This window comes from Danio rerio, chromosome 25 (genome assembly GCF_049306965.1).
Source record: "Danio rerio strain Tuebingen ecotype United States chromosome 25, GRCz12tu, whole genome shotgun sequence".
Classification (NCBI taxonomy): domain Eukaryota; kingdom Metazoa; phylum Chordata; class Actinopteri; order Cypriniformes; family Danionidae; genus Danio; species Danio rerio.
In genome coordinates this window covers 30,470,001-30,490,000 of record NC_133200.1, presented here as the reverse complement: position 1 = coordinate 30,490,000, position 20,000 = coordinate 30,470,001, and the positions used below count along the sequence as shown (strand labels likewise).

General features: G+C 35.5%; 1 protein-coding gene across 12 annotated transcripts in view; it reads right to left on the bottom strand.

Annotated features, from left to right (window-relative positions):
- cadps2 (Ca++-dependent secretion activator 2) overlaps positions 1–20,000 on the bottom strand; it is a 365,750-nt gene that overhangs the window by 160,672 nt on the left and 185,078 nt on the right. For all 12 annotated transcript variants that reach the window (XM_073943222.1, XM_073943226.1, XM_073943221.1 and 9 more), the window contains exons 6-8: positions 19,218–19,339; positions 2,330–2,441; positions 1,793–1,932 (exon numbers count right to left, since the gene is read on the bottom strand). In XM_073943222.1, the coding sequence (XP_073799323.1) occupies positions 1,793–1,932; positions 2,330–2,441; positions 19,218–19,339 (374 nt within the window). The remainder of the gene's footprint in view (positions 1–1,792; positions 1,933–2,329; positions 2,442–19,217; positions 19,340–20,000) is intronic.

Genomic DNA, 20,000 nt, shown 5'->3' with positions numbered 1-20,000 from the left:
TGCATCTGACTATGCTGAGACTCAGCTTCATCCCCCCAACTCACACATATGGTCATTTCAATGTTTGAATGTTTTAGATTAACCAAACTGACTTTAATTATCATGTTTGATATCATTTGAAATGTCTCAGTGTGATTGGTACAATGGTCTCATTCTCTCAGAAATAGACATAATCAACACAATAAATATATAACTTCAGGCATCTTTTGAACCACTGTGAAGGGTGTGACTTTTTACACACACCCCCTTCCTTGAGGGAATTCTTGGATTATTTAGGGCAAGGTTTGAGAAAAACTCAGGGCGATTCTGCCTAACCAGATCAGCCCATAACATGGAGTCTGCCCCATGTTATGTATATTTCAAAGTCAGGAATGCATCTTTTTTATCTTGGATTTATCTTTGATAATTTGATGTTTTGTATTGATCATTTATGAATTGACTGATTGAATTGGCATAATACATTTACCTGACTAATAAATTGTAATGTTTGACCATATTTTGCTCACTCTGTAATTATTAATTCAAGTAGATTACGCTGTATCCTTGTTTCCGCACGTCTTGCGTCAGGTCAGTAGACGGACTAAAATCCAATTGAGATGGAGCATTGGCACACTAATTGTGTTTTAGCGATCCGGCTGACTCTTGATATTGATTCATGTGTACTTAGGTGGAAAGGGCGATAACTTCCGTCTAGGTCAACAAGGTGTTGCACGACTAACCTAGATTGGGTACCCGACCTTTGTTTGAAGGTAATATTATTCTAAATTAAGTTCATATGGGAAACCATGGGATTGGTGAAAACCAAAGTTACTATAGAGTCCAGTAGTCGGGTACATTTATATTAATGCCCTAACCTCTAATTAGAAATGATGATCGTCTTTACTCAAAGGTGTACATCTAAGCGGGACTAACTAAAGTATTTTGGAACGAGCGCGCTGGTAGCGGCCATCTAAAGTATTAGTCAATTTACCTCTGTTTAATATTCAAGACTGACTGGAGTGTGACCGTGAGGGACGCCTTCGGCCGAGGCAATTTCTCTGAGCGACATGAGCACCCGAATAAACGGATGTAATAGTTACTAGTGAAGACAAACGGTTCAAACATTTATCTAAATTACATATTGATATAATCTTCTCAATGTTTTATAATTGGAGTCAGATAAAACGAGGATATATATATTAATATTCTAAACCACCTCATACTAAAATTGGAGTCAGATATGAGTTAAGTTTAATATAAATCAACATTGTGCACTGGAAAGACCGAACATGCAGTGAACCTTCATCCACCAGTGGATACCGCCATTGGACCAACTGGCTGGACCTTACAATATCAAAGGCAATGTTGTTTCACATGTCCAAGACTTAAAAAAAAATCCAGTACGCTATTATTTTTTATATTGAAATTTTGTGTTTTTTTTTTTAACCAAATCAGTGATCAGAGTTCAAATCCAGTAATTTTCTAAACAATTTAATAGTTTTGATTGGGACTGAGGTTGTTTAAAAGTGGATGTTTTAATCCATAATATAACAATAGGGTAGTACATTTGCTCAGAGTCCATCGTTAAGTTTTTCTAAAATTTAAAACATTTTCTCAAAATACGTGTCAAAATAAGATTTGTCACCAAAAATCATTCTGCTAGCAGAAACACAAAAAAAGTTATGGCCAAATGAAGACACAAAATCACCCAGAGTGTACAACATCCCCAACAGTACATAATAGTTAAATAATATAGATACAAAATAGCTTTAGATGCCAGTGGTCAGAATATGAGCATCATCAAAAGACATACCCGCTATGCTTCATGTTGGGGGGCTTGTCCATGCGGACCGCCAGTTTGATTTTAAGATCCACGTCTTGGCTGTTCTTGGGCACCACCATTTTGTGCAACTCTGCCGTTTTGGGCCCATTTGTTGTGGGGTGAAGAACCACCTAACCAAGAATGCGAGAAAGAAGGAAAAACAGATTATTAGGAGTGATACACCTGGATGGGCAGCTGGAGAAAGAGATGCAAAGGGATGATGGGAGTTGAGAGAAAAAGGAGGGTTAGACTGACAAAATCATAGAGATGCGTGGTGGAAAGAGGATGGTGGATGTGCAGTCTGTTTGGTGCGAGTCTCTAATGGGGAGACTCCATCTGTTACTGTGGGAGCAGGAGCCCTAATGACTAGAGATTTCCTCGCCTGTAGCTTACTCTCCCCACATACACTTATGAACACATGTGTGTGCGCATCACGGTTCACACGCGCTGTGTGCAGAACATCTGTTCATGCAACATCAGCCTTTAATTGTGCACATTGTGAAGATGGAACGCATACTCGTGGCTCACCCTGCCCAGCTCTTTGTCCTCCAGTGCCAAGACTCCGGTGCTTTCGGTGAATAGTTTGACTTTGACCGCTGGCAGGGGGTGTGTGCTGGTGAAATCTCCTTGTGTGCCCCACCTGTAGCAAAAGAAAACAAATCAGCCTTCACAATAGGGGAGGTTATTTTGCATTCACCACTTCTCTAGACTCACGCCAGAGAGCCAGCAGAACATTTCCTGTATTGTTTTGATCAAATTATGGTGTAGGTCTTTTTATTTTTTTAATGCAGAGCTTTTTTTGTGATATTAATTTATTACTGATTTTGGCTCAAACTTAATAGCAAAATAAAACTCTTTATATGTTAAAATGATCAAATAATCTACATTTGATTGTGTAAAGTTTGTTTTATCTGACAAAATTTTCAGGAATATTCAAACCAGTGCAATAAGACTGATTCTTGCACATTTTCAAAAACGGTAATGGATAAAATATACAAAATATTCTATTGGCTTTTTAAAATTATGGTCCTTGACATTCAAAAAGATCATAAATGAAGTGCAAACAACATCAGCTCAACAACTCACCACTAAAATATTCTTAACTATGAAACAACCATTTCTGACACAACCAAATACACTAAAACTAATCATAATGTTATTGTCAATACAGCACAGCCTGTCATAAACCGGTCATAAACATGTGTAACAGAGTCCAGAGGTAAAATTCCGTTATGATCCCTGAAAGGAGTCTGGGTTCATTTCTACATTTATGGAGTTTATGACCTCTAGTGCCAGCAAGTCTGTTACTCTGTGACATCTTGTCTACCAAGATGTTGGCCAGAGCTATTATACATGTCTTTTGTTCATTTGTTTGTTAGAATGAATCCAAGCTTTGCATTATGCAATTACCATTACATTAGCTTACTACAAACCTGTGGAAAAGCTATGATCAAAATCAGGGAACATCTTTTTATTGGTTTGGGGCTTGTGGCATCAGTGATCTAATGATTTCTAAATCGGAATAAGACTATAATATGATTCAGATGTTTACATGAGTTGCTTGTTATAGCACATAGATCCAGTAATGTCATTGCATCACCAGCCAATAAATGTTTCCTCTGAAGTTTGTGTCTGTGGTCCTTTAAGATAATCAAAAATTGATTATCTCTTGATCAGAGTATTGTCCTAATCATATTAAAACCAGAGTATTGGTGTCCATGTAAACGTACTCACTGAAAGTGCCAGATGATGTTACAAGCTGTCAAAGACAGTCCATTCCTTACCTTTAAGTTGATTACATGAGCCCTCACATTTCATAAGTTTGACGTGTTTCCCCCCTTACATGCAACTTTTGTAAAGCATCTGCTGCATGTTGGTAAGTCAGAATCCTTGCTTGTAAAATATAGCCATACTTTAGAATGCCTAGTTTAAGCAAATTAGATGAACACCTGGGCTGAATCACCTGAATCAGACACACCTGGGCTTGCTAATCAAGCTTTTACTAGGCTTTCTAGAAACATCCTTGCAGGTGTGTTGAGGCACGTTGGAGCTAAAATCTACAAGACACTGGCCCTCCAGGACAGAGTTTGGACACCCCTGCACTAGACAAATTAAGAATGCCTTAACTATGTTTTATGTTATTCTAAAGAGTAAAATTGAAATCGATCGAAATTAATGCTCAATTTCAATTATCGAATCAAAAAATAGAATCGTCGATGCTGCCACGCCCCCATGTCACGTCAGCTTGGCTTGCCAAGCGGGTAAAAAAACAGGCTTGTTTAAGTGCTTGTTTAACTGCAGAAGCAGGAGACCAGTCGACAGTACTTAAATCCTCTCCTCTTTCAATGAAGTCGCCGGTGTGTAAGCATTTTGGATTTCCAGTGAGTTATGTTGACAAGGTTCGTGTTGTCGACAAAAAAAACACAGTTTTGCAAGCTCTGCTATGTACGTATTAGGGTTCGTCCGATAGACAACACCGGCATCGCGATCCTCCGCCAGCCCCCGTTGCAAATCCGCTCGCGAAAAGTACACACTCAGGCCCTGTTTACACTGTCTTTGTTTTTAAATGGCATTTTAGAACGACAACGATTTGACATCCACAGTGGCGTGTAGCATTTCTGAGCAGCCCTCCTTCCTCTCTACCTCTGACACACACACACAGACGCACACACACAGCCATGGGCTCGAGACAGCGGGTTCAGGCAGTCAGAGGATCAGTAGACTGCTTCAATCTTTCACTCACTTGTACTTAGTCATTTTAGCGAACACCTCAGATACTGTTGGCTGGTTCCTGTTGGTTGGGCGTCTTTTTTACCGACGCCATTATAACGACACAGATCACTGCCTATTCACGAGTCCCGCAGAAAAAAGTGATTGACAGGTGGTAATTATGTGTGTATCTTGCCTTTATTCATTTACTGTATGATTTGTTTAAGGTAAAACAAAGACCATGCAGGTCAGGTAGTTTAAACGATAGGCTACAAATAATTAATTGGTCATTTATTAATTAATTATTCATAATCGAAAATCGAATCGAATCGTGCCTTTATCGAAAATGTAATCGAATCGAGGATTTGGAGAATCGTGACACCCTTACTAAAGAGTGTCATGTCTGGTATCATTCTGTTCCATACATAATCCTACAGCTCATGATCTAGGAGGCCTGGATTCTTTAATACTTATACTTTAATACTTAGAGTTAATGTACCTTCACCTTTTCAGGATGGATCCTCATTATGTATATGAGTGTCCCCGAGACAAAGAATATCTCCTGCTCAAACTTTGCCGTGAAACCAAATGTAGTGTTCCACAGTATGTAGACATCAAAAAGTCCTATAAGGTAGTGTGCCAGTCACTTTTCATGAAGTTGTGCTGGATTTGAGCAGTTTTAAGGTGTAAGTATCCAAGAAAGGGTTCCCAGGTAGCAAAGAATTTTTTGTTGGAATTCGACATGATAAATCTAAGCCTTTTCAAGTGGATAACAGAGGGCATATTCATTAACCAGGTTTGAAAAGAAGGAGTTCAAGGAGATTTCCAGTTTTTTAGTATTAGCTGCTATAAGGGCTTGTTGTAGATGTTTTGGAAAAGTGAGGGAGTGTTCTACCAAAAATAGCTAGCTCTGTGTCCAGTTGGAGGGAAATATTATAGGCCTTAGAGTATAAATCAAAAATGTTTGTCCAAAAATTAAACAAAGTTGGGCAAAATAAAAATGCATGAGCTGTGGTGTCCTCTGTATTTTGACACTTGTTACACATAGGTCAAATAGAGGGGAAACAATTTGTGTAATTTGGTTTTGGTGTAGTGCAGGCATTTTATAAATTTAAACTATATTAACTGGTGCCTACTCTTTACCGAACAGGACCATACTTCAGTCAGGCACTTATCCCCTAGTTCCTCTGATATCCCAGTTCCAAGTTCATCCTCCCAAGCCAGTTTAAATTTCTTATTAGATGTTGAGGCAAAGGTTTCAAATAACCCAACACAATTTGAAATAAGATGAATGGACTGTGGAGGGTTCAAGAAGACCAAAAAAAAAAACCACGTTTATCAGATACATTCAAAATTACAAGTTTTAGATTTCACATAGTGCCTTACCTGCAAGTAACGAAAAAAATGTGAATGGCGTAAATTAAACTTTCTTCATTTCGTTTTTAACAGTTTGTCATTTTTAGATGTAATATTGAAAAACTAAATATAAGAAAATTTTCTTTTTTTCATATAGCTTTCTTAAATCTTCCCATTTGCCAATGAAAATAAACAATTAAAAAACTTTAATTGACAATCTTATTTTCAAAAGATACCCTGATTTAAAAAAAAGACTCCAAAAAGCAGCACTGAAAATGCATTCATGACCCTAAAAACATGACTTTCAAACATGGCTCAAAAATAGTCTTAAAACATGACATGAGTCCAACAGAAAGGCTTAAAAAACAAACATTGACTCCTAAAGCAACTGTCAGAGAAGTTGGCAGAGCATGTCCGAGAGCCATCTTCACGTATGGCATGTATGCTAATCCGTATGTGAGTGTGCGCCATGTTATATGTGTTTGTGAGATCAAACCACAACATAAATAAAGACATACTGTGCATCTATAGCTGATTAAACACACAAAACTGTAATCCAACTAAATTCTCTCAAGCAGGCCAACAGTTGCTCCTGGCAAACTGACTGTAGAAGTCAATTCCTCCCACCTACAGTACAGTTCCTCTGCTTTCAAAAGTAATAAAGCCACCAGACAGTGTTTTAAACATCATATGGCAATCCAAGTGTTTTCCTCTGTAGTATTAGCATTAAAACGAGGCCTGTAATGCAGACAAACTGTACTGTAAATTTACTTGGTTGAACTTAATAATATTGTAAGCGAGATTGGTATATTCATGTACTGATAAAGGAAGCACTTTCCAATATGCTTTAGTACAGTGTTGGGCAATCTTTTTAGAATCTTTTTTCTTTTTTTTGCAAACCAAGTGAAAGGCCAGATGTCAAATCCTTCACAAAAACAAAAAAACAAAAAAAAGTGGCAGTATGCATGGAATAAATATCGGACAGAAACATGTCACTATAACACAAAACATATTTTTTAATAGTTATTAATAAGTCTGATTTACAAGTTAAATTAGTTTGCACTGCTATTTATATTTACTTAACAATCATCATAAAACAATAAAATAATCTCTTATAAAATATAATAACAATAATAATAATAATAATAATAATAATATTTTTTTACAGTGAAGAAAAGATATTGTCTGATAAAAAAATTATCATATTAACACATCTAATTTGCACTGCTTTTAGAATATACAGATCAATCATCATAAAACTTGATGAAACCACAAATCTTTGATAAAACAACTTTTTAAAGTGGATGTATGCATGGAAAATATATTCTTTGACAAAAATAACACATTTAACAAGCAATTATTACATAATTTGAGTCAAATTTACAACAATCTCATTTGAGCTTGTATTAATATCAAGCGGCAACCTCCCACTCTCCCTCGGGAAGCCAATACGGAAGTAACTGAAACTGCAATTCATCGAAATTCCGCTAGTCATGGCTCCATATAGAGCAAATTTCTATTGAGCCCACTGTTAGAATGGCCAACCTTACAACAGAAAAAATGCTGTTTACAGCCTGGTACAAAGAAGGATTTTGGTTCATATAGCTAATATTACTCTTTATGACAACTTTGAGGAGGGTGAATTTTTTATAACTCATCCGTTTCCTTTATATTAGGCTATATTTAGTTTGTATAATTAAGGGCGTGGCTACTTGAGTGACAGCTAGGTCTTGCTGGTTGCCGTCACTTCACTTCACCTGACTCGGGCAGATTAGCCACTGAACTCTGCAAATTCATTTTGTTTTATGTGGCTTTACACAGTCAGTTGCCTGTTGGACTTATTTCCTGCAATTATCTGATGATATGGGATGCTGTATGCACTTAATTGTGCTCACAATCCACTTAGGTGGCCTCTATTTCCCATGTGAGTAAAGTTCTATACTTATATGCCAGGAAACCTTCATAATGAATGCTCAAATAATGTAGCCCATAGTTTTTAGCAAGCATCATGTGTCGTATTTGTCATATGTCATATAATGTAGGCCAACTATCTAAATATTTTCTTATTTCAAGAAGCATTTTCTAGGCAAGCAAAACATAATGTTTTGTTTTCAGAAATAATATGCCAATATTAGGTGAGTTTTTCCCGTAAAACAAGCAAAACAATCTGCCAATGGGGTAAGCTAAATAATCTTTTTTTTCCTTTTGTCATATATATTATTTTTCAGAGCAACACACGCAGAAGTATAAATTCACAGCAATGTGCAAGACATGCACAGTGGTTATAAACCAGGTTTGTGGCACACTCTGACAGGCAAGTGGAAAGGATGGGCGGCGAGAACTAGCATTAAAGGCACAGACAACAAAAACAGCTACACTGTGTTCTGAACAGAGAATTCCAATATTCTGAAAGGTATAATAAATAATCTGATGGGTGTTTTGAGCAGATACTTTACAGACACATTCTGGAGACACAAAACACTTATCTTAAATCTTGAAAAAGGGGTAAAATAGCCACCCTTTGAATATTATTTATCACTATAAAATGTTAATACAAGTTTTCTTATATACACATGTATTGGAATTCTATGTATATCCATCTAGAAAGGTGGCCAAAAATTGAAAAACCAATGCCTTACTTTTTTTTTTTTTTCAGTGGATAAGTCATTTATTACAGTAACTACTTTCTTTGTAACTCATTAAACACAATACTGACTTCAAGACATTGTGTTTGCAGCATCCGTTTAGCATAAATTGCTAAATGGCTTGGCAGATGTGAGTGATCTGAGTCATCTTTCTGTCCAAGGCTTCAAAACATTCTCACTGATTCACATTGTTTAAAGCTTAAAACTGCCTTGGGAAGTAGCATTGTCAGTAGATGGATATTTTGGGATGTCTTTTTTAACTTAAAGTAAAGGCTCGCTGAACCCCCAAAAATAAAGAGTGAAGGATATTTAAGTGAACTGTTTCTAAAGCAACAAAACAGCTCTAAATACTGATAGAAAATACAATCATGCAATACTTAATTTACAGTCAAAATGACTTTCTAGACGGTTGCATTTGTTTGCAACATGTTCATGAATAATTAAGAATAATACTATTCATCTTTAAATGGTCTCAAAGGATTAGAATGGGAGAGTTTCACCTACAAGGTCTTTCGTGAGGGAAAACAGTTTAAAAAAAAAAAAGTAGAGCAGCTGCTTTTAAAGCATACAAACAGCACAGGCCATTTATGAAAATGTTTATTAGATTTCATTGGTAGTTTGCCTGTACAAAACCCATTAAAATACTCATAACTAATATTCAATGCCTCATATTAATGCTTTGCCATCTTCTCTGTAACCACATTTCCTGAAAATTATATCACTGACCAGGTTAAAATGTAATGCCAATTTAATTTGAACATAATACAATCATATCTGTCTCGTATCTAATCAATGCTAAGAATTTTCACAGGTAACAATTACATAAATGGTTAATTAAAAAACTAATAAAAAACTAGGATAATTAGGTTAATTAGGCAAGTCACACTCGTGGCAGTGCAATATGGCTGTATATCGGCACTAGTGGGAGGTTGCGTTGTGCCTTAGTGTTCCACCAGTGATACCATATCGGACTGCAACGAGTGTGATATTAAACTTATACAATAGTTTGATGGCATAATCATGTACTGTGCATCCGGTAAGTATTCAGCACTTGACTTTTCCTACGTTTTTATGCTACAGCCTTATTCCAAAATGGATTCCATTCGGTTATTTCCTTAAAATTCTACATAGCATACCCCATAATGACGATGTGAAAAAAAAAAGATTTTTGAAATTGTTGCAAATTTATTAAACATAAAAAACCTTAAAAATCACATGCACATAAGTATTCACAGGCTTTGCCGTGAAGCTCTACATTGAGCTCAGGTAAATTCTGTTTCCACTGATCATTCTTAGGATGTTTCAGCAACTTAATTGGAGTTCACTTGTGGTAAATTCAGTTGATTGGACATGATTTGATAAGGCATACACCTCTCTATATAAGTTCCCAGGGTTGACTGTGCATGTCAAAGCAAAAACCAAGCATGAAGACAAAATAATTGTCTGTAGACCTCCGAGACAAAAATTTTATAAAATTCTCTGGACTGATGAGACTAAAATTGAACTCTTTGGAGTAAATGCCAGGCGTTATGTTTGGAAAAAACCAGGCACCACTTATCACCAGGATAATACCATCCCTACAGTGAAGCATGGTGGTGGCAGTATCATGCAGTGGGGATGTTTTACAGCAGCAGGAACTTGAAGACTAGACAGGATAGAGGGAAAGATGAATGCAGCAATGTACAGACATTGTGAATGAAAACCTGCTTCAGAGTGCTCTTGACTTCAGACTGGAGCGACATTACATCTTCCAGCAGGACAATGACTCAAAGCACATCGCCAAATATTAATGGAGTGGCTTCACAACAACTCGGTGAATGTCCTGGAGTGGCCCAGCCAGAGCCCAGATCTAAATCCTATTCAACATCTCTGGAGAGATACTTAATGATCACCCAGCCTGATTTAGCTTGAGATGTACTTCAAAGAGGAATAAGGAACAATTCCCAAAGACAGGTGTGCCAAAGGCTGTGAATACTTATGTTCATGTGATTTTTTAGGATTTTTATTTGTAACACATTTGCAACAATTTCAAAATCTTTTTTCACATTGTCATTATGGGGTATTGTGAGTAGAATTTTGAGGAAATACACGAATTCAATCCATTTAGGAATAAGGCTGTAACATTAATTAAAAAATGTGAAAAATAGCTATGATTACTTAACGCATGCACTGTATGTTGTCTTATCACCCTGATCAGCTGCAATATTTGTCCAACTGTAGTGAGTTAATTGATCTGCTGTCACTATCTGGGTGAAGCTATAAAGAAGGAGTGAGAAGGCTGGATGAGTTCTGATATCATAGAAAGTTGCATGGCTATCAGCCAATCAGATTCGAGAATCAGACAGAACTGTTGTATAAATATATAAATATAGACTAATTTCCTGAACATGACAATAAGTCACTTTACTCAAATGGCCTTCATAGTCACCAGATCTCAATAGATCTCAATCTAATAGAGCACCTTATATACTGTAGGAGGCTAATAAATCAGGAGGGCTAATAATTCTGACTTCAACTACATCTAACTATTTTCTTAGACTTATAAAGCTAGCTAACATTTTAACTGGCATGATTTTAAAACAGTTTTACACAACTTTGAGGAATTGTAAAGAATGATGTTATCGCCCTTAAAAAACAAGGGCACATGCATGAATCTTGGATTTAGCAGATGTGATTCCTCTGTGCTAATTAACATCACATTGTGAGGTCAAATATGAGAGTTATCGGATTTAACAACATAACACAGACAGGTGATGGTACAGTAAACACACCAAAATCCTCTCACACACACCCCCTGATTCACCTTGATGAGATTAAAAGTGACATTTCAATTTTGACTGTCTGCTGGAGGAGAATGGAAATGCTAAAATATGTAGTAAACAAGGGCAAATTCGATGGGTATCTAAGACACTGTACAATACAAGGTTAACAAAAGTGCTTTACAGAAGTCATAAACAGGAATCAAATCTTTGAGTACTATTATCTATTATGTGTAAACCCATCCCCCAAAATATGGTGGTTTTTAAGTCAGTTATTCTTTCATCTTATAAATGTGTAGGATATACAAGTTCACATTTCCAAAAGTTATTTGTGCTATTTTTCTTTGAGATTTATTTATGCATAGGGAGTCTGACATCAGCCAGTGCTCTACAAAGAGATCTGATCTTAGATGGAAAGACAGGAAGAAACAAAACAAAGTGAAACAGAGTAAACCCAGACGAAATGTGGCAAGATCTCCAAGACATTTCTAAAAGTGCTAAAGTGCAAAAGTTGACTTCTGCTGAAAAGGAGATGTAAAAACATTACGCTTTCAATTTGCCAGTTGGAACATTAAGTAAAAACCTAAATGCAGGATTTAGTTAATTTAAACATGATTAATAGCAGCTCATTTCTGTTATTTGGTGCAACTGAAGCACACCAGAATACATACAGTATGTACATTGAACCATTCTGTTTAGATTGAATCTGGCATATGGTACATAAACAGCATTCGCAGTCCCATTATCTTACATCAAACAAAAAGGCCCCTAAAGACTAGCTGTCTTTCACCGAAAGCGAGAAAGCTCATCTAGGGATTCCTCCTTGTCAGACTGCGCCTATACTGAGAGTCCTGGAAGTAAGATTGATTCACAAGATCTCTGAGAAAAAGAAAGCTGCCTTAACAACCTTGGTCAATGTAGCAATTATAATAAAACTGAAATTGAACCAAACTAAAATAGCAAGAACACCAGAAGTATTTCCTCAAATAAAATCTAAAATAAGGGCAGATTTATTGACTAAATCTTAATTGATGGAAATGATGGACTATCCAGGCTTAAAGCAACGCTATTTTTACACACAATCCAAATTCTTTTAGTTGTATCTCATTCAGGTTTTAGTTGGCCTGGGAGTCTGCAAATTCAAGGGCTGTCCAATTGTCTAGATGTATTTGTTTGATTCCTAAAAATTCCAAGAATGTTCGTTTACATGGACAAATATAATCTGATAAGATAATGCAATTAACCCAATACTCTGATTAAGAGTCTACCATGTAAACACAGATTTTTGATTAGCTTAATATGACTAAAGTCGTTATCGGACTAAACAGAAATTGAATTAAGACATGTGGAGTATGCTGATTTTAGTCACATTATTGAAGTGCAGAACAGACTTGCATAAACGTTAATCAAACTTTGACAGTTGTGTAGGATTTTAAACACATTTTGTGACAGGATACACACACGGCTGTTTGACACTATTCTCCGCGTCTACCGAGTCAGTGAAGGACCACAGACAAATTGACAAATTAAGACCACATATTAATTTAATAAGGTCCAAGGTGTTTTTTTACAAGCATTTTTTTTATTTATGCATGTAAAAATCTTTGCTATTTGGGCTTATTGGGAACTAATTATAATACAAATTTAAGTATCATCTGTTGAAATTATATACTTTTAGAGAAAAATTATGTCCATATTTGCATAAAACACTTTTTCATGAATGTTTTTTAATGCATTAATAACACATAAATATTTTTTGAACATGTTTTGACCATCAGAAAGTAAAATCTAATTTTCTTTTGCCCATTTTGGACAGTAAAAAATAGTGTTTGGGACATTCCATATGCTGCAAAACAGTTGCAGGGTGGTTTGCAGGGTGGCAGGGTGTTTGTCTATATCTAAAATATAAAACATTCAAAGTATTTAAAATAGCCACTTAAAGGGTCATGACCCCCCTTACTTTTGGTTCAGGTCTACCTCAGAACTTTTTCAAAAGATGCATCATAATGGGCGTGGAGCTCTTCAAGCAAAGGGCTGGAGTGGGCGTGGCCAGCAGGGGAGAAGAAGGGGAGCAAACAACTGTTGTCAGTTAGCTCACAAAGTGAGACAAACCGTGAGGAGACAGATGATTTTATAGTTTACAAAGTTGAAATGCAAAGAAATAAACAGTAATTTAATGCCCTGCTACATTTGTCATTCAAAATGTTATATACACATAACCCCAATTTATATCATTATAAAGATAATCTTGTTCATATAAACACTATAAATGAGGCCTTTTGCCTCAATCCCAGGGTCTGAATCATAGTGCAGCAGGACTCTTGCCCTGTCTATTTTAACCATTAGCTGTTGGTAATCTAGAGGATTTAGGCAAACACAGCAGCATAGCGATGTTTCTAAATGTGAACAAACTCCTAATAAAAGACAACGTCCGCCATTCTCCAATTCTCCAATTTCGTACTAACCTGCCGAGAAAAATGCTTGCTGCACACAAACAGATTTGCTGTATTGGCCCTGCCAGCATCGTGGGGAAAAACATGCAACAAACCACGTGGATCATGAAAACAAACACATACGACCCTTCATGAATAGCTTAATGCTGTGTGCAGTGGGTCCACGTCTCACAGCTTGGCACTGGCAGGTCTGCCTTGGCTTCGGTAACCATGCGCAGTCATGAATAATTAAGAAGCCGGTTCTTGGAAAAGAAAACCTTGCTATGAATAATAATGAAAAAACGACGCGTCATCTTTGCACTTGCAGTTTTGCGCTACGTTGCCGATTTTGATCCCGCCCCAAAAATCAGTTTAAGCCCGGAAGCTGAAATAAGTTGACAAAAGCTCAAAATTATCAATTTTTTCCCCACAATTAAAGCTAACAGGTGCTAACATTGTCTTAACTAATGCTCAACATACACAAATCTGTTAAAATCTCAAAAAAAGTACTGAGGGGTTTCGTGAAAATTTAAGAGCAAAAATGTGCTGTCCACATATGTGGCCACTAAGCCCTAGGACAGGGGTCACCAATCTCTCCTGGAGGTCCAGTGCCCTGTAGGGTTTAGCTCCAACTTGCCTCAACACACCTGCCTGGGTGTTTCAAGTATACCTTGTAAGACGTTGATTAGCTTGTTCAGGTGTGTTTGATTAGGATTGGAGCTAAAATCTGCAGGACACCAGCCCTCCAGGAAAAAGTTTGGCAATCCCTGCCCTAGGGTTTAAGGTCACAACATTACGCAACACGCTGCAGCCAGTGATGACCGGTTCATTTTTCTGTCTCATACATAAAAAGTGCCTTTGTGTAACAGAGACACATTTGCACTTCAGAGCTGCACAGCTGGCATATTTTCAATGTGTCTGCAGTGTCAAAACATGCCACTACGCTAATGGGAAGCTGATGAGATAAGAGGGATTTCATGCTCAAGGACAGAAGATAAAAGACGAGTGTGAGATGTTCCCAATAGAATTGAAACTCAACATCCTAAAGAAATTAAATAGAGAAGAGACCTTAAAAGGGTAAGGTTTATCCTACAGTTTGCACCCAGTTGTTCAACTTAAGATCATTAAATAAAAATTGCATAGTCAATATCCATGATTCAGTTTTAGGCCCACTTAAATTTATATTTTATCAACTACATTTTGGCCACATTTTCAGGAAATACCTCAGTTCTTTCAAGTTCCTTCTATCCTTCTTCTTTAACCAAATGCCTAGAATTAAAATCTCTTAGTCTTGGGACACTATTTTAATGATCTACTGTAGGACTAGAGTGATCAGACTTGGTCCTGGAGGGCCAGTGTCCTGCAAAGCTTAATTCCAACCCCAATCCGACACACCTGAGCTAGCTAATCAAGCTCTTACTAGATTTTCTAGAAACATCCATGCAGGTGTGTTGAGGCAAGTTGAAGCTAAAATCTGCAGGACACTGGCCCTCCAGGAAAGAGTTTGGACACCCCTGATGTAGGCGCAAAGTCTAAGGGTCATGGTGAAAAAGCATTAAGGGCATGTCCGAATCCACTTTTGCTATTTTAAGGATGGGAAAATACACTCTGCGCCATGACACATGGCCTAACAGGGTTGTGCTTATTCTCTTTATGAGTTATGGGTGACTTTTGAGCACAATGTGCATAAAACCAATCATTTGTTTCTTAAAATAGCAATGTGCCAACAAAGCACCTTAACACACCTATAGACCAACACGCCCATAAGTCCAAAGTGCAAAGTGATACAAAAGGAATTGTTATTTTAACAACGTAGTGCAACACGTGAAAATTACCGTTGCGCTGGTCTGAAAATATTAATAAATCGAGTCATTATGCCAGCTTTATGTTAGGGCCCTTGTGTTTTAAATAGTGACAAAACTGAAGCCTCAACTAATTGGTAGTAAATCTAAAAGGCAAAATCTCATGATCTCGCTGTAGACATTGACACAATCAAATTTGTCTTTCTCAGTAGGTCAGGACTTAGGGTGTATTTTTGAATGACACATTTTCTTTTGAATCACATATCAATGATATTACACATAATATAATATTCATCATCTTTATCTTTCCATCACAACTTAAAATAATGCAATTCTAAGGCCCAATCGCTTTAGCCCCTCCCCTTACCGCTACCCCTTGTTTTGCACAGTAACGTAAATGGGTAGGGGTGTTCCAGTTCTCTTTAAGAGGAAGGGGTTGATATTCCTTAAAATGAAGATTTTTCAGGACCACACTTGAAACCAAGGGGTACGAAAATTTTCTAAAATACACCATCTATAAAGGCAGCATGGCTGCACATGGAAGTAGATGCACAAACTAGTATTTTTGTCATTATTAAAAAAAAAAAAAACAAGCACATGATTTAATACATTCATAACCGCCTTTATGTTTTATCATCATGCCTTTTTAAACGTTAAAATTAATCTAAAAATCCATAATAACACCTGTATAGTAGTCCCACAACATTCTGTCAATCGACGACACTCGAATACCCTGTCAGAAAGGTCTAGTGGCTGGGAATGAGCTTTTTACAGTGTTTGCTATAATGTTAATGTTGTTTTTGGTGTACAGTATTTACATAGATGAATATGGCCACATTATAAATGCAGAGTACAGTTACGATCTTATTGAACATTATATCATTATGATAACATGATATATGCCTTCAGTGATTTCCTGAAGAAAAATTGCAAAAATTAAAGCAAATGGAATAAATACAGCAGTCGTGATCATCGATCTCATATGAAGCAAGAGATTGCAACGGCATATGATGTTGTGTGCACATGTTCTAGTGCGATCCTATTTCTTAGGGGTACATTTTGAAGCCCTTCTCCTTCACACTCTTTCATGGGCCAAGGGGAAGAGGTAAAGATACAAAAATAGAATTGGGGTTGAGCCTTAAATCATGCACTGAAAGCCTCTCACATTGACTACTGTAATAATCTTCTCACTGGCCTTTCTGCAAAACATTTCCATAAACTTCAACTGTTTCAAAACTCAGCAGCTTGTGTTCTTATTGGGACTTCATCAATTCAACACATTAGACCATGGTTTGCACTGTCTTCCATTTAGGAATAGTATTGATTTTAAAACTCTGCTTCTCACCTTTAAGGCACTTCACAGCCTTGCTCCATCATATCTTATTGACCTTCTTCACATTTTTACTCCGTCTCGCACTTTCAGATCTACTCACACAATTTCACTGCAGCCACCTACGTGTTTAACCACAATGAGAGCTAGATCTTTTAGCTCTGTAGCACCTGGTTTATGAAACTCTCTTCCCCCTAACATAAGGTACAGCGATAGCCTCCACACTTCTCATCTTCACAATCTCATCTTAAGACCCACATTTTTACCCAAGCCAACTTATAACAATATTTTTATGGTTGTATTGTTTATTTTTTTTGTATTTATGATGTATATTTGCACTGATTTCAGGTGTTATTAATCGTTACAGTTTTTTATTTAAATGTATTTTGTAAATGTTGGGTGTCTACAAAGACATAATAAAAAATAAAAATAAAAATAAATACATAAATAAAAATTGTTAAAGTTTTTATTTAAAAGTATTTTGTAAATGTTGGATGTCTAAATACATAAATAAAATAAATAATTAATTAAATAAATAAATAAATAAATATTATTATTATTATTATACATTTGCTCATTGTGTACATGCCAACATGCCAGTATAGAACAGTGTAAAACATGTAAATAAAATACATAATAAAACCTTCTTTTTACAACAGTGACAAATATTGTAGGATCCTTTTATACCATATTATGCTATATAAAGGTTTAAATAATAAATATTCACCATGTAATGCCAACTATTCACTGGAAAGCAGATTTGCATGTTTCCATAATTCAATTACCAACCACCAGAGGGAGCTCTTACTAGAATACGCACTGATTGATTCTGCTATTTGGTGTGACCTGTTTTCTATGTCAAAGTAAACAAAAATATAGCAGTTGGCATTGGCATATAGTTTTAAAAAATTTGTAAGAAATAAAGAAACTCATTACACTACAATCACACTGAATACTAAAGTCACAGTTAGGAGACTTTAAAAAGATTCTGAGAAATGAATTTTCACATTTGTGAGATATGAAACTGTCTATCTTCATGGAGTCTTGTTTTTTGACCTTTATTTTTCATTTGCTGCATAATACTGGATATGATATTGGATTTATGACTCTTCTTGACCTCGCAAGACCACATTTGAGGACTGACCTTTGGATTTGGTAACTTAACCTTCTAGTTTTAATTCAATTTAGAATTTAAGCTTGGTGAGTTTTACTTTCTGTAAAGAAGTGTCTTTTGACTGCCCCTCTACCAAACGGTTGACCATGTTTTTATTGTTTTAAATAATGACTGTTAAAGTCAGGTCAATGACTATTAAAGTTAAATAACGACTGTTAAAGAAAGACTGTTTTAAATAATGGCTTACACACAGCACTGTAGCTTTACAAAAAAATTAAATCAATCAATAAATAAATCAAACAAACATTGCACTACTTCACTTGATTTGGGTTTTATTGTAAAAAACAAACAAACAAACAAAAAAACAGGAAAGCGTGTTAAATGAAGATCTGAAATATTTTATGACATACTTCAAAAAAAAGGTGATTTAGTATTAAAAATGTTTTATTTTTAATGAATTTTAAATAAATGGGTCTTACACTTCATATTTTCAGATTTTTTCATATTATATGTATTAACCCCGGTACTTTTACAATAAACATAAACACATATCTACCATTTGGTAGAGTAGAGACTGATAATTTTTAATTTAGGGGATGTATTGAAAAAAAAGTGTGTTAACTAGCGGCATTAGGAGGCAAGAAATGCAATCCAAACATTTTTTTTTCTTGGTGGGGCAGTTAAAGGGTTATTCTAACCAAGGCTCAATTTATTTCATAAATAAATCTGTATTAATATATTTATTTTAACATTTTCCATTCCTGAATATTAAAACTGGTTTTAAAATCACATTATGCTAATATGCTCAAAAATTAAATAAAATAATTAATAATAATAATAATTAATATATATATATATATATATATATATATATATATATATATATATATATATATATATATATATATATATATACATATATATATTTTTTTTTCTTCCCAATATTAAATTGGATGTGCTGCTTAAAATCACCATGAAATGGAAGAGGTTGTTTTATTTATTTTTTCCTACTTATGTTTTCTTGAAAAAGAAAATAATGTGGATGAGGATTTGATTTTGTCCACTGGGAATTGATTAGATACACTGCTTCTTTGCTAGAGCTGCCATTTCATGAGCAACAGGATGTAAAGATAGTAAACATTATATAAAAAAAAAAAGTTGCTACAAGGAGAAAAAAGTTACCTTTAATGAAGTCAGATGGATTAAAAAAATTATTGTAATTTAATGATAATGTGATCATATTTTATTGGTTGTGACTACCATACTTACTGTGGCCTGGAGGCTTCGGCTTGATCCGTCTGGAGCTTTTCACCTCCCTCCACCTCCATGGTGCAGTACACAATTCGGTTAGGAGCAACGGATTTCAGCCCCTGAACCTCTATGATCACAATCTAAACAAAAAGACCATATAATAAGCATTTCATTATTTTTAGTGCTAGGCAAAAATTACGCACGGTTAATAATATGCAAATTAAAGTTTGTTTGTACACTTTAAGTGTGTGTACTGTGTATCTGAAGAGTTTAGATGAATTTTTTTTTTTTTTGAAAAAGAGCAATTTCTATCAGGCTTTTATTATTATGTGCAGCAGTTTCTTGTATAGGTAAAAAAAAGTAAATTCTTCAGACAATTCTTTTGTTTTAACAAGGTAGATTTTCTTTTGCATCAAAACCAGCTAAATCCACCTGTGTTTATTTTTTTTTTTAAATTGGGCAAAAACCTTTAAATCCATCTATTAGGACAAGACATTGTAATAAGTAAAAAAATACTCATTTTTTATCTATTGTCATTTCTAATATTTGCAATTGAGATTTAAATGTAAGTTGAACAATGTAAACAATGCAAACATAAAACTTGTTAGATTTCAATAATGTAGTGTGTAATCAACTATGTGTGATAACAGTGCAAAACATTCTGACAAACACTTTTTAAAGTGTGTAAACATTAAAATAAAGTTAATAAAAAACATATTCCCCATGCCAACATGCTATGTGCAAAATGCAAATACTAATATAAAATAAAAATATTATCAATTCAAATAGTTTGGTGGACTG